General features: G+C 41.3%; 1 protein-coding gene and 1 pseudogene across 1 annotated transcript; both read right to left on the reverse strand.

Moving 5' to 3' along the window:
* Nucleotides 1–31: 31 nt before the first annotated feature.
* On the reverse strand, nt 32–6,626 carry LOC135545500 (cyclin-G1-like). Its single transcript, XM_064973136.1, has 6 exons — nt 6,438–6,626; nt 4,471–4,734; nt 3,954–4,207; nt 2,832–2,910; nt 2,404–2,514; nt 32–1,591 (listed from the first exon to the last, which is right to left on the reverse strand). The coding sequence occupies exons 2-6, from the start codon at nt 4,732–4,734 to the stop codon at nt 1,400–1,402; spliced, it is 900 nt and encodes a 299-aa protein (XP_064829208.1). The 5' UTR covers nt 6,438–6,626; the 3' UTR covers nt 32–1,399.
* A 706-nt stretch (nt 6,627–7,332) lies between these two features.
* LOC135545502 (septin-8-A-like) overlaps nt 7,333–16,082 on the reverse strand; it is a 33,910-nt pseudogene continuing 25,160 nt past the window's right edge.

Consider the following 16,082-nt stretch of genomic DNA (forward strand, 5'->3'; position numbering starts at 1 on the left):
TGGTTTCAGAACATTGACAGTGCAACCAAACAGCTTTTCAATATCATTTTATTGAAAGGTGTAAACACATGGGTTGAACAGGTAATGTAATTCCAATTTTAAGGAAAAGTTTTCAAATTCCAGAACATCAACTTCAAATTCTTAACAAACTTCATTTTTCAGATCAATTGTGGGGCCTATGGTCAAATGCAAATAGTCTAGCAAATGCAAATCACAAACTTAACTTCCTATATCTACTGTGCTTACCTAAGTGACTTAAGAGGGCATTTTTCAAAAGGTTGTTTTCGAAAGGCTAAGATTTTGCCACAAATCAAGGTAATTCAACATCGCATTATGTAAATCGTGATCGTTGTTAGTAATAGTTAACATTACATTAGAAGATAGTGGTTGTGTCCAAAATGGCACCCTAGTGGGATACCATGTCATCCACAGCCAGTTTCAGCATGCTAACCTGCAAGCTAAAAACCAATGCATGTGCAGGATCACCTCACCACCGAGGAAACCTCACCACCGAGGAAACCTCACCACCGAGGAAACCTCACCACCGAGGAAACCTCACCACCGAGGAAACCTCAAACGTCCTCCACAAGTACAAAAAAAAAATCATCAATAGTAAAAAAGGAAACATTCACCTTGGGTAGAGGAGTGTGCATTTTTAGGCCAGTTCATCAACCTAGGGTGGAAGTTAAGGGTTTTGGGTCCGATTTCTTGGTTCCATTGTTTTTGCATTTTCACAAAACCCTTCTCCCTCCTCTTCCACATAGTGGACTGAGGACCTAGGTGGTTCTATACTTCATTGCTTAAAACCAGCAACCACGATAGAATACTATGCAGAGTATTCATGTTGGTACTGATTCAGATAAGAACATACTGTATACACGCGTGCAAGCATTTCAACCAGGAAGGATTTAACCTTCGCTAGATGGCAGCGGATTAAACCCACTCTTGACCGGGCATTACTCCCTTAGTGTGCCTTCTCAATGGCACCCTATTCCCCTTAAAGAACAAAATCAGCTCTTAACAAAAGTAGTGCACTATATAGGGAATAGGGTGCCATTTCAGATGCACACTTAGTCAATGAAGCAGATGTAGGCTAATAAATAGTGAGCTTATTCAAAAAGTACCATGAGAACAAAAACCAGGAGAAAGGGGGAAATAAGTTTGTTACAGGTGTTCCCCTTAAAGAACTGCATCATCCATAATGCAGTTCTGTAAGGGAAATGGATTAGTGATGGAGGTAGGTGACCACTAGCAACAGTAGAGTACAAGAAGTAGTTTTGGGGGGGCTTTTAGGCAATTTTTTTCTCCCCCATTAAACTGAAAAAGGGGTGGTAACCTACTTCTCCTTTTGTATCGGTGTACTCCTACTTTTGTATCAGTGGTCACCCAGCCCCAGAGTTCAGTAGGCGGACTCGGGGATTGTGGGCATATGGGCGATCTTGTAGTAGCTGTGTTTCAACGTGCGTTGCGTTCTGCCAGAGAGGATCCAACGAAGCCTCTGGCTGTTGGGCCTGGAGACCCTGGTGGTTGAATACTCAATCAGACACTTCATAACCAACTCTGTCACGATAACCAGGTCTCCTTCTCGGACCTGAGGAAATACGAAGAAAAGGGGAGAGGAAAAACAGAATTATCATGCAGCACGTCCGAGCAGTAATTTATTTTAAAACCCTGTCAATCAGAGCGCTGGTTGACAGGTTTGTTGGTCCGTTTCCCTCTTTCTGTATCATTAACAACCCAGAGAAGGTTCCCCATTCCAAAGGTTCTAAAATGGAACATGACCTACATGTTCAATCAACTTGCCTACATCTGCCATGAACCCCCACCACGCAGAGCTCCACCACGCAGAGCCCCAACACGCAGAGCTCCACCACGCAGAGCCCACCACGCAGAGCTCCACCACGCAGAGCTCCACCACGCAGAGCTCCACCACGCAGAGCTCCACCACGCAGAGCTCCACCACGCAGAGCTCCACCTCATAGCCAACGGTGGATGTGGTTCAAAGGACACCTTATTCTCTGTAGCGACTGCAAATACTTTTGACCAGGCCCATAGGGCTCCATTCAGGACACAGAACACCTTCCGATGCTGGGTTGTGTTCATTAGGCACCAAACGGGGTGGGGGTGGGGGCCTTGGGCTAGTCCAATAAGAAACTTGTTTTATTTGAGCGTGTCTTCCATTTCAAACATTGACTGTTGTATGCCCTAATGACCAAAACCCTGGTTAGTATCCTGTTACAACAGACATGTTTGGGGAGTGATGACACTGGGTGGTAGCCTGAATCCCAGATCTTTTTGTAGCCTCTTGCCAACAGCTATTCCCAATGTTTGGTGTGACAACAGACGCAAGACAGTACAAACAGATCTAAGACCAGGCTAGCTGGCTAGACAGTAAACACTCACAGTGAGTTGCTGCTGTAGACACTGGAAGGTGTTGAGCAGCTTGTCTATGTGCTCATGGTCATGCTGCTCCTGAAGCTCCAAGGCCAACAAGGACAGGGCAAGCAGAGAGGGCTGTGGAGAGCGAAAGAGGGGGAAGAAAGAAATTGGGTTAGTATAAAAACTAAATATTAAGAGCGATCTTTTTATATATACATTTTACAGTCGGTTTTAAACTATTTTGAGTACGTCTTTCACCCTCAAAGCTCATCAACCCCTTTCCCAACTGCCCAAAATAGGCCGAGATGCAATGTCACAACATGAACTAGCCTACATGCCCCTTGCTCCTGTATTTTATAGTCAAGTTAAATTGGTTTTCCTTGACACATAGTATTGAGATGTTCTGAATTAGACGAACACATTTGTTTTGACACAGAACTACAGTATCTTACCTTGACTTTGGAGAAAGTGAAAGAGCAATGGCAGGCTTTCAGCTGTGCTTCTAGTCTCTCAACGTTCATGATCTCCTTGCTATGGAGAGAGAATTTGTTTTAATAAATTGCATGTAGAGTAAGGTATAAGAGATAAAGGGAAATTGTCATATGTAAATGACATATGAGATGCACTGAACAAACATAAAACGCTACAGGGGTGGTGAATACAGTACTTGCCATAATATGGACCTGTTAATTGAAATGCATTCCAGGTGACTACCTCAAAGCTGGTTGAGAGAATGCCAAGAGTGTACAAAGCTGTCATCAAGGCAAAGGGTGGCTACTTTGAAGAATCAAAAATATATAATGATTTAACACTTTTTTGTTACTACATGATTCCATGTGTTATTTCATAGTTTTGTGATGTCTTCACTAGTATTTTACAAAGTAGAAAAATAGTAAAGAATTAAGAAAAACACTTGAATAAGTAGGAGTCCAAACTTTTGAGTAGTAGAGTATATGTGAAACTTGAGTTTTAGTTAAATGCATCAACTTTATCCACATTATCCAAATCCCCCTAATATCCAGCCACTACTTTTAAAGAGTATTCACAGCATGTTTGAACACAAGCCGCCAGACACGCTCAATCAGCTGCTTTGTGGAACGGCTTTATAATGAACAAATAACACAACAGCTGATTTATCTACTAACCTAGTGCACAAGTTGACTGCAGGTATTTAAACAATATTCCTAATTGTGAAAAAAAAAAACGTATTAAATCATACTGTGGGGTATCTCAAAATAGCCTGATATACGGTATCTATCAGGGGTGTCAAACTCATTTTGCACCGGGGGCCACATTCGGTCGCACGAAGTCCGGAGGGCCGCACTAAAATCAGGTGATTAGCGAACAAATTCACTACAATTCACCTAGCTAACTAGCTGCCGAATAGGCATCAACTCTCAGTTAAGAAACTATGAATGTAGGTCCATTATCCTTTCTACCATTTGTCATTTTAAAGTATATTGAGTTAGTATCTTATATTAGTCAAAAACACCCACAGGCCGAATGCCATATGTTTGACACCCTTGATATATACAGTATACCGTCCAAGCCTACTACATCTACAGTCATCGTACCAGTCATCCTCAAGCGTGTCCTGTATCCGGCTGTAGAACAGCCTGAGGAAGTAGAGGGCCGTGGGGGCTTTGACCTTCCAGTAGAGTTTCTGCAGAATGATCTTCTCCATCCTCATCATGTCAGACACAGTGAAACGGTTCTGGCCGATCCGGATCAGCTCGTTGGCCACGGGGACATTCTTCCCCTCCTCTGACGTCTTCACAGCGATGTAGAAACAGGACAGGCCCACGCATGACAGGTGCTTCGGCTGGATCTGGGGATGGGCGAAAGGTTATGTTTAAAATACGAGAGTTCTTGAATGTAATTCATTTTAGGGGTAATCGATTGAAATATTTTCACAGTGAAGAGCCTGTACAAGATTCTGATATTACAGAATAGACATGTATGATTTTACAGTACTTGCACCAAGTTAAGTCATTTGTTTCCCTTCCCTTGCTTACTCAGCTAAAACCAAATTAATAAAAAGACAGATTGGAATAATTCCTCATCAAACCCTGTCTGATGTCCAGGCCTTACCTTCATTACAGCGAGGAAGCGGTCCAGCAGGTTGACGGCCAGGGAGAACGTCTCTGCGCTGAAGCCAAAGAACCTGGTCAGAGACAGGAGGTCCCTCACCTCGTACTCCCTGAGCCGGGCGGTCATCCTCAGGCCGTTGTCATGGGCCGTCTCAATGATCCTCAGCCCGCTCAGCTTGGGCTGGTACCTGAACTCCTGGTCAGTCAGAGCCTTCAACTGCACGGCAAAGGCCAGAGCCCCTGGTCCAGTCACTGTGGGAAGCATCTATGGAGAGGAGAGATTGAGGTTATGCCATTATTAATTCAAGGGAATTGATTAGTAAGAGGGGTGGGTATAATTTGTGGAACGTTCCAACAGGAATCTGTTCCAAAAACTTGGTAAGGTACAAGGATGCCAACGAACAATGCATACAAAAGTAGCACAAACAATTCATCTAGCTAACTAGCTGCCGAATAGGCATCAACTCACCACGTAGCTTATTCTTAATGTTTGTCCATGGGCTACCAGAGTGAGGAGAGACATTTTTCGGAATTAACGCGTTAAGTGAAAACGTTGTATGTGTTTGTTGGCAACCTTGTTACTTACGATGCTTTTCGAACAGATTCCTGTTTGAACCCACCCCAATAAGACCTTAAATAGTAAGCTTTTTCCAGTTAGGACAGTCACCATGTCGTTACGTCTGTGTAAGAAGAGGGATAGCATTGATAATATTTCACATAAACCATGAGTAGCCTAGCCTACTTAAAACATGTTTGGGGATGTTTTGGCAGTATGTGTCACAATGGTACTGGTATGTTGGAAACGTGTGAATATTTTGGGGGAGTTACTGCCCAAAGCTATTACTCCTAATATTGAGCCTATTACACTCACTGGAGTATCTGATTTAGGCTTTGAAAAGGCTTTTAGGCTACCAGTACCAGCCACTGGCAAGCTGTGACTTTAAAAAAAAAACAAAAATAGAGCTCAAACTCTGCTCTTAGCGAAAATGTGTTTTGAGTTGCCTTTCTAGCTAATACCCCATGTTAGAGTTGACATTTCCTCTTCCAATCATATAATGTGGAGAGATCAAAAATAATGAAAAGTACCTACAAAATAAAGTATTTCTCAAACGTTGATTACTTGTCCTTGCCATTATAATTCACCTGATTAGACGTATGACGTGGGTTCCTGGATCGCCGGTTTACCTGGGAGGGGGTCCCTGGATAAGATAAGGTTCAAGACCCCTGATCTAGCTGATTACAGTATATCGTCATGTCCTCCTTCTCCCCGGTCACCATGAATATGTAACGAACTGGATCGAACTGGTCTGAAACCTACTATAGGGGGTGGCAACTTACTACATGGGACATGTCTGGACATGTTAAAAAAGTAGCTCGTCTATCACATACACCCGCCAAATGATATAAGTATCTCTCCGTGTAAACCATTAGCAATCCAGTTGAAATGAACAACCAACCAATACCATTTAAAATAGAAAAACGACAAATCTTTACTAGTGTGAGACGTGAACAAATAGAAAGTTAAGGAGCCATGCGTCATAACGCAGCGAGGTCTGCGTGATGTGTCAGGACATGTTCCCTGCCCATAGAGACCAATGGAGGATCCGAAACACCGACGGTAGCGACTTAAACGCAGCTAATACTACAACAACGTATACATATTTCGGATCCAAACAAGTGTCTGCATTATCAATTGGATGTTATTGTTAATTTTTTTTAATCTACAACAGAGATTATTCACAAAACAGGCGCTTTTATGAGTTGAAGGCACAGCAAATGGACAGTAGGCCATGGCAAAATAAACCGGTAACCCGTTAAGGCTACAAAATCCAAAATAACTAAACGACCATGTAGGATATCGTTGAAACAATATGGCTACATAACGACATAACTATACGGTTCACCATTGTAACTAGAGCCTGGAAGTCAACGAGAAAGATGTATAATGGTGAAAATGAGTGCTCTTACCTTGTATTTGATATGAGGAGCGTTGGTTGTTGCGGTGGAACGTATCCAAACGTATAAAAGACAATAGTTACAGGAACAGATTACAGTAGGTACTTTAAATAAGAAAGCATTCAGCAAATTTAATTTGACCTCCTATGCACACCCCTTACCCTTGGCGTAAGGCGAAAGAAAATTATTTTGTTAGCCTTTAGTACTACTCCAAGACCATGCCCAAAAATAGCAAGGTCTAATTGGCCAGTGGTGAAACGACACACCATACTTCTCCGTTTTTATTCGATATAAACCCATCCATCAGCAAGAAAGTCACACCCTTCACAGTAGTGGGTGGGGTTATGTTATCATGGGGAGAGCAGAGGCAGGCCTTTGGAGAAAGAACGAGCCCCGGCACCTTGGAACGCACAGAGTTCCTTTCGAACTCACTGTCCTATCTCCAGGATATGTGTTCGGCCATAGTGTGGACACGCTGACAGTTTGTTGCACACGGTCTATTGTTGCACAATGTAAATGGCATCTATAGAACCATTAGGCATGTGCAGTGTGTCAAACTACTGTTATAAATTGAGTTTCCATAAATGTAATGCATGTCAATTATTTATGAACCATTGTGCATTTAGTTCCAAACAACCATTTGCAGATCGTCTTTCTTCTGTAACATTTTCACAATGAATGTAAAACCAACAATTCAGAAAAGGTACACTATTTGGTAACTGGAAACCAGTAACTCTGTGCCTGAACTACTCCGTCATTGCTCGAGAAAGCCAGGGGCTCAAGGGGGAGAGAGTGCGGTGGTGCTTTGACACCCTATTAGCCTGTGTCGACATGAGAAGAGGTACAAACCAAACTTAAGAGCTGTCAGAATGTATTCATGAACATTGAATGAAAGAGGAGCTGAAAACATTTTTCAAAGTAGCTTTATTAATAGCGAGCAAATACAAAACTATACGAGATTGGGTATAATCAATCACTTCTATAAAACGACTTATTTTAAAGATTGTTAAACTATAATCTTGAACACTTTAGGATAACATTTATATTTTGTAGTTTTTGTGTACATTTCAAATAACAATTGAAAGAAGCTTATTTTGTTCTTCTGGAATATTGTTCTTTCAGACAAATACACCTTGGTGGTTGATCTATAGCCATCAAATGATACAATCCCAACCGCCATAGCACAAAGATCACTACTATTTAAGTAGGTAGACTAATCCATAGATCATATTCCAGAGAGTCACAGTTTGTTAAATAAAGTTCTTATTTCTTATAAATAGACAACCGTAACAACCTCTTGCATGTTGCAGCGTCCTCAATAAAAGTCTTACAGATTTTCAGGGGAATAAGACGAATCACTAGTCAATACATAGAACAGTCAGGGTAAATAAACCCTGACTACAGCATGGAAAACACATTTATTCATCGAATGAACTACTTAATAATCTCTGGGGGATTTTAATCTGAAAATGGTTGTCTTGCAGCCTGAATGCCAGTCGGTTACTGCACTCTTACCAACTGCTTTCGAAAACAGAAACAGACTGCCACCTCGGCTAGTTATCTTATGCTTATTGAAGAAAGTCATGTGTAAAATGTCATGCAGAGAAGCATGCTATAGAGCATCAGCTTTTATTCAACCAAAGTTGCATCCCCAATATCACCCTATATAATGCACTACTTTATAGCCCTATATATAGCCTATATACTTTCTGACTATTAGAGAACGTGTGGACTAATAGGCTTGAGCTGTATGGAAGACTCCAAGACTAGGTATTAGGTAAGAACATCACGTGAAGAGTTCAGGAAGGAGAGCACAGCACAGCAAGGGATGCATCCCAAATGGCACTCTATTCCTTTTGTAATGCACTATTTTTGACCAGAGGCTTAGGTCAAAAGTAGGGCACATTATAGGGAATAGGGTGCCATTTAGGATGCGCAAAATATTTTTACAAAAATGTAGCTTCGAATCACACTGTAAAAAATAGTAAGCTCAATAGATTGTTAATTGTCAATAGAGGGAAGAATAAAACAGCCATCCTTTTGGCGTGGTAGAAAGTCAGTCTTCTAATTTAAATTCCTTCCTGCTGTTAGGGAGCACGCAGACGGAAGACTAAAGAAGCTATGAAAAGAAAAAGAAAAACCTCAGGTCATTGATTTGAACAGGAGACAAGCAGGCAGGCTAGCATACACAAGCATACACACTGCATGCCCAGGAAAGTTATAATGCATTAACAGAACATTAGCCTATACTACTTGACAAACTATACTACTTTGACATTCTCTGAACCTATACTCAATGGGAATTGTGTACGGTACGTTTATGGACATGACGATTATATAACTAAAAGTAGGCTACACGTAAGCTAGTACTTTAAAAGGACCAGTATTTTGCATGTGCCAATCACAAGACTAATTGTTCACTACATAATTACCCCTCGCTTGAAGCAGGTTAATACTATGACAATACCTGCTATTCATTGATTCATTGCCTGGAAACAATAAAACAAAATCTCCCTTATGTAACTCAGATAACCCAATAAAAACTAGCCTGGTAACAAACCCGTTTGTGCTCCTGTATACTCCACTGCTCATTGTCAAGCCATACATACATGTTACAGTAGGCATGATAGCACAAACAGACTAGCACTCAGGTTAAAATAAAATCAGATTAAAGTAATTGGTGGGGGAAATGCAGGGTTGGGAGAAAAAAAAAACTTTGACCCACAAACACCAGAGCCAACCAGGTCTTGGTTAACATCAACAGACAACCAGGTCTTGGTTAACATCACAGACAACCAGGTATTGGGTATTTTAAAGATGCCCTACTACATCTGATCATGCAGCTACCCAACCTCCTTGCGCAGGCCAAATGCTACGCCACACCCACAGACGTTAGCTTCCTCTCAGCAATGAGTCTGGATCTGAGTAACTCCCAGACGATGTCTAGAATGGATTTCTGATTGGTCCCTGAAACCGATGTGTTGGGCCAGAACACACTTGGTTAAAGCAGTGTTTTTAAAACGTGTTATTGGCTTTGATACTCTGATTGGTTAGATATGATCCAATCGCTGATGACTGACTATGTTTTGTACAACACCCCTCATTTTGACGTCACCACAAACGACTTCAATGACGGCGGTCTCAGACTGAACTATGTAGTGAACGATAGAGCAACGGTAGACTGAACTATGTAGTGAACGATAGACCAACGGTAGACTGAACTATGTAGTGAACGATAGAGCAGCGGTAGACTGAACTATGTAGACTAGACCAACGGTAGACTGAACTATGTAGATAGACCAACGGTAGACTGAACTATGTAGTGAACGATAGACCAACGGTAGACTGAACTATGTAGTGAACGATAGAGCAGCGGTAGACTGAACTATGTAGTGAACGATAGACCAACGGTAGACTGAACTATGTAGTGAACGATAGAGCAGCGGTAGACTGAACTATGTAGTGAACGATAGACCAACGGTAGACTGAACTATGTAGTGAACGATAGACCAACGGTAGACTGAACTATGTAGTGAACGATAGACCAGCGGTAGACTGAACTATGTAGTGAGCGATGAGACTGAACTATGTAGTGACCAACGGTAGACTGAACTATGTAGTGAACGATAGACCAACGGTAGACTGAACTATGTAGTGAACGATAGTAGACTGAACTATGTAGTGAACGGTAGACTGAACTATGTAGTGTAGTAGACTGAACTATGTAGTGAGCGAAGACCAGCGGTAGACTGAACTATGTAGTGAACGATAAGACTGAACTATGTAACGATAGACCAACGGTAGACTGAACTATGTAGTGAACGATAGAGCAGCGGTAGACTGAACTATGTAGTGAACGATAGACCAACGGTAGACTGAACTATGTAGTGAACGATAGAGCAACGGTAGACTGAACTATGTAATGAACGATAGAGCAACGGTAGACTGAACTATGTAGTGAACGATAGAGCAACGGTAGACTGAACTATGTAATGAACGATAGAGCAGTGGTAGACTGAACTATGTAGTGAACGATAGAGCAGCGGTAGACTGAACTATGTAGTGAACGATAGAGCAACGGTAGACTGAACTATGTAATGAACGATAGAGCAGCGGTAGACTGAACTATGTAGTGAACGATAGACCAACGGTAGACTGAACTATGTAGTGAGCGATAGAGCGGTAGACTGAACTATGTAATGAACGGAGCAACGGTAGACTGAACTATGTAGTGAACGATAGAGCAACGGTAGACTGAACTATGTAATGAACGATAGAGCAGTGGTAGACTGAACTATGTAGTGAATGATAGAGCAGCGGTAGACTGAACTATGTAGTGAACGATAGAGCAACGGTAGACTGAACTATGTAATGAACGATAAGACCAACGGTAGACTGAACTATGTAGTGAACGATAGAGCAGGGGTAGACTGAACTATGTAGTGAACGATAGAGCAACGGTAGACTGAACTATGTAGTGACGATAGAGCAGCGGTAGACTGAACTATGTAGTGAACGATAGAGCAACGGTAGACTGAACTATGTAGTGAGCGATAGACCAACGGTAGACTGAACTATGTAGTGCAGCGGTAGACTGAACTATGTAGTGAACGATAGAGCAGCGGTAGACTGAACTATGTAGTGAACGATAGAGACTGAACTATGTAGTGAACGATAAGAACTATGAACTATGTGAACGATAGAGCAACGGTAGACTGAACTATGTAGTGAACGAGAGCAGCTAGACTGAACTATGTAGTGAACGATAGAGCAGCGGTAGACTGAACTATGTAGTGAGCGATAGAGCAACGGTAGACTGAACTATGTAGTGAGCGATAGACCAACGGTAGACTGAACTATGTAGTGAGCGATAGAGACAGCAGACTGAACTATGTAGTGACTGAACTGAACTATGTAGTGAGCGATAGAGCAGCGGTAGACTGAACTATGTAGTGAACGATAGAGCAACGGTAGACTGAACTATGTAGTGAACGAGAGCAGCGGTAGACTGAACTATGTAGTGAGCGAACGGTAGACTGAACTATGTAGGGAGCGATAGACCAACGGTAGACTGAACTATGTGGTGAACGATAGAGCAACGGTAGACTGAACTATGTAGTGAATAAGATACGGAGACTGAACTATGTGGTGAGCGGTAGACTGAACTATGTAGTGAACGATAGAGCAACGGTAGACTGAACTATGTGGTGAACGATAGAGCAACGGTAGACTGAACTATGTAGTGAGCGATAGACCAACGGTAGACTGAACTATGTGGTGAACGATAGAGCAGCGGTAGACTGAACTATGTAGTGAACGATAGAGCAGCGGTAGACTGAACTATGTCGTCAGTTTGAGTCGTCAGCCAAGCGATACAGGACAGAGAAGTGATCCGTGTGGCTGGTAAAACTCAGGAATTCCATTTATACATTAATATATATAGGCTATAAATATACAACATTGATAAATCCATGATTCACCTTCTGAAGTCCCAGAGCAATGCATACACGGCCCAAGTGAACACCGTTTTATTTCTTTATTGGAATGAAAAGGCATACAGAGGTCTTCTCTCTCCCTTTAACAGTAACATTCAGAGAACAAACAGCAGTCAGAGGCATGTTCTACAGCTCTGTATGCCATAGCTCCTTTTGCATATTTAATTCAATTGTATAGAATGGTAGCTTTCACCCTTATTGCATAGTATAGTTGCCATGGAGCCCTAATAGCAGCCTAAGCATAGAGCTCCTGTAAAATGTACACATACACTACCGGTCAAAAGTCAAAACACCTACTCATTCAAGGGTTTTTCTTTATTTTTTACAATTTCCTACGTTGTAGAATAATGGTAAAGACATCAACACTATGAAATAAAGCGCATGGAATCATGTATTAACCCCCCCCAAAATCAATTTAAAAAAAAACAACATTTATTTTATATTTGAGATTTTTCAAATAGCCACCCTTTGCATTGATGACAGCTTGGCAGCATCACCTGGAATGGTTTTCCAACCGTCTTGAAGGAGTTCCCACATATGCTGAGCCCTTGTTGGCCACTTTTCCTTCACTCCTCGGTCCAACTCATCCCAAACCATTTCAATTGGGTTGAGGTCGGGGGATTGTGGAGGCCAGGCCATCTGATGCAGCACTCCATCACTCTCCTTCATGGTCAAATTGGCCTTACACAACCTGGAGGTATGTTGGGTCATTGTTCTGCTGAAAAACAAATGATAGTGGGACTAAACCCAAACCAGATGTGATGGCGTATTGCTGCAGAATTCTGTGGTAGACATGCTGGTAAGGTATGCCTTGAATTCTAAATACATCTCAGACCGTGTCACCAGTAAAGCACCCCCACACCATCACACCTCCTCCTCCATGCTTCACGGTGGGAAATACACATGCAGAGATCATCCGTTCACCAACACAGCGTCTCACAAAGACAGGGTGTATGGAACCAAAAATCTCACATTTGGACTCCAATCCAAAGGATAAATTTCCACCGGTTGAATGTCTATTGCTCGTGTTTCTTGGCCCAAGCAAATCTCTTCTTATTATTGGTGTCCTTTAGTAGTGGCTTCTTTGCAGCAATTTGACCATGAAGGCCTGATTCACACATTCTCCTCTGAACAGTTGATGTTGAGATGTGTCTGTTACTTGATGTTTGAAGCATTTATTTGGGCTGCAATTTCTGAGGCTGGTAACTCTAATGAACTAATCCTCTGTAGCAGAGGTAACTCTGGGTCTTCCATTCCTGTGGAGGTCCTCATGAGAGACAGTTTCATCATAGCGCTTGATGGTTTTTGCGACTGCACTTTAAGAAATGTTCAAAGTTCTTGAAATGTTCCGTATTGACTGACCTTCATGTCTTAAAGTAATGGAATGTTCTTTCTCTTTGCTTATTTGAGCTGTTCTTGCCATAATATGGACGTGGTCTTTTACCAAATTGGGCTGTATACCCCCCTACCTTGTCACAACGACAGATTGGCTCAAACACATTTCGGAGGAAAGAAATTCCACAAATCTACTTAAGGCACACCTGTTAATTGAAATGCATTCCAGGTGACTACCTCATCAAGCTGGTTGAGAGAATGCCAAGAGTGTGCAAAGCTGTCATCAAGGCAAAATGTGTCTATTTGAAGAATCTCAAATATAAAATATATTTAGACACTTTTTTGGTTACTATATGATTCCATGTGCTATTGCATAGTTTTGATGTCGTCACTTATTATACAATGTAGAAAATAGTCAAAATAAAGAAAAACCCTTGAATGAGTATGTGTTCTAAAACTTTTGACCGGTAGTGTATATACACACAAAAGTATGTGGACACCCCTTCAAATTAGTGGATGACAGGTGTATAAAATCGAGCACACAGCCATGAAATCGCAACTGGCAAACATTGGCAGTAGAATGGCCTGTACTGAAGAGCTCAGTGATTTTCAACGTGGCACCGTCATAAGATCCCACCTTTCCAACAGGCTGTTGTAGCAGCACTGTTCAAACATCTAGTGGAAAGCCTTCCCAGAAGAGTGGAGGCTGTTATATATTGCTTGTTTGTTTTTGAAGCACATTGAGATTCTTTGAAAAGCGCTATAGAAACGTAATAAATTATTATTAAATATACTGTACTCTACCTAGCTACAGCATCATAAACTACTTCTTAATATATATATTAAAAAACAAATATTGTATTAATATGCATATATTCATATACAGTATACAAGTTCTGTATTAATGTAAGACAGCACTGGATTAATTATTAGACTTTTCCCATGGTAGCTGGACACACGTTCACACCAAGAATGTAAAACAACTTATGCTAAGTTGTCATAACAGAGTTCAGATTTTCTTTTCACAGTGCTGACTCTTGTGGAATCAGCACCGGAGATAAAAGGTGTCCCAAATGACACCCTATTGTTCCTGGTCAAAAGTAGTACACTATATACTGCAGGGAATAGGGTGCCATTTGGGACATATTCATAAAGTCCACTGTGTATGGTCACTTTTCTGATCCTTGAATACACATTAGGGGTTCACAGCCAGCTCATCATCACACATCTCTCTCACATGTAGTGTCAAAGAGGTGTGTCACTGAGGCCATTCATACAATTTCAAAATGAAAATAGTCCCTGAAGATAAAAGTGAAGATAAAATAAGTCCCTTGTTCCCATGGTGATGAAGATACACATTCCTGGTTGCCTTGGTGTTGCTGCGCGGCCATGAATCAACTGAAAGAGGAAAGAAAGAAAATATGGCAAAAAATATGGTAAAAATATGGTAAAAGGAACTTGTATAGAATTTGATAAATGAGTTGGAAAATCAAAGAAAATATCGTATGTAAAAACAAAATACTAGGTTGAGAACGCTGCGTCATCAATGATCGCAATTATTTCACCGTCATATACGTTTCAGGCTTTACATAGTGAACAAAACTGTTATATGACACGTCCATCTTCTCACAAATGGTTATATGATGAAATATGGGAAGTGTCCAGTAGAGGGCACTATAAATTTCACATGAACGAGTCATCAGAGTCGTAGTCAATAGTCAACCTTCTTATTTCCTCACATTTCGTCACACTCTCTCCTCCTCATCAGTGTGCTTCTTAACAATTCCTGTCACCGAGACTCTATTAAGTTAAATGTCCAACAAGTCTCTGATGTCTGAGGAGAGAGACCATTATTCCATTACAATAGACAGGCTGACACTGGGATAGAATCACAGACAGTAGAGTGTAACTATGCTTCTTTTTTTATGCAAGATGTCTAACTGAAGTGAACAGGCTACCATCTAAGATGTCTAACTGAAGTGAATAGACTACCATCTAAGATGTCTAACTGAGTAGGCTACCATCTAAGATGTCTAACTGAAGTGAATAGGCTACCATCTAAGATGTCTAACTGAAGTGAATAGACTACCATCTAAGATGTCTAACTGAAGTGAATAGACTACCATCTAAGATGTCTAACTGAAGTGAATAGGCTACCATCTAAGATGTCTAACTGAACTGAATAGGCTACCATCTAAGATGTCTAACTGATTAGACTACCATCTAAGATGTCTAACTGAAGTGAATAGGCTACCATCTAAGATGTCTAACTGAACTGAATAGGCTACCATCTAAGATGTCTAACTGAAGTGAATAGGCTACCATCTAAGATGTCTAACTGAAGTGAATAGGCTACCATCTAAGATGTCTAACTGAACTGAATAGGCTACCATCTAAGATGTCTAACTGAACTGAATAGGCTACCATCTAAGATGTCTAACTGAGTAGGCTACCATCTAAGATGTCTAACTGAACTGAATAGGCTACCATCTAAGATGTCTAACTGAACTGAATAGGCTACCATCTAAGATGTCTAACTGAACTGAATAGGCTACCATCTAAGATGTCTAACTGAACTGAATAGGCTACCATCTAAGATGTCTAACTGAACTGAATAGGCTACCATCTAAGATGTCTAACTGAACTGAATAGGCTACCATCTAAGATGTCTAACTGAAGGCTACCATCTAAGATGTCTAACTGAACTGAATAGGCTACCATCTAAGATGTCTAACTGAACTGAATAGGCTACCATCTAAGGTGTCTAAGAACTGAATAGGCTACCATCTAAGGAACTGAACTGAATAGGCTACCATCTAAGGTGTCT

Source organism: Oncorhynchus masou, chromosome 9 (genome assembly GCF_036934945.1).
Source record: "Oncorhynchus masou masou isolate Uvic2021 chromosome 9, UVic_Omas_1.1, whole genome shotgun sequence".
NCBI lineage: Eukaryota > Metazoa > Chordata > Actinopteri > Salmoniformes > Salmonidae > Oncorhynchus > Oncorhynchus masou.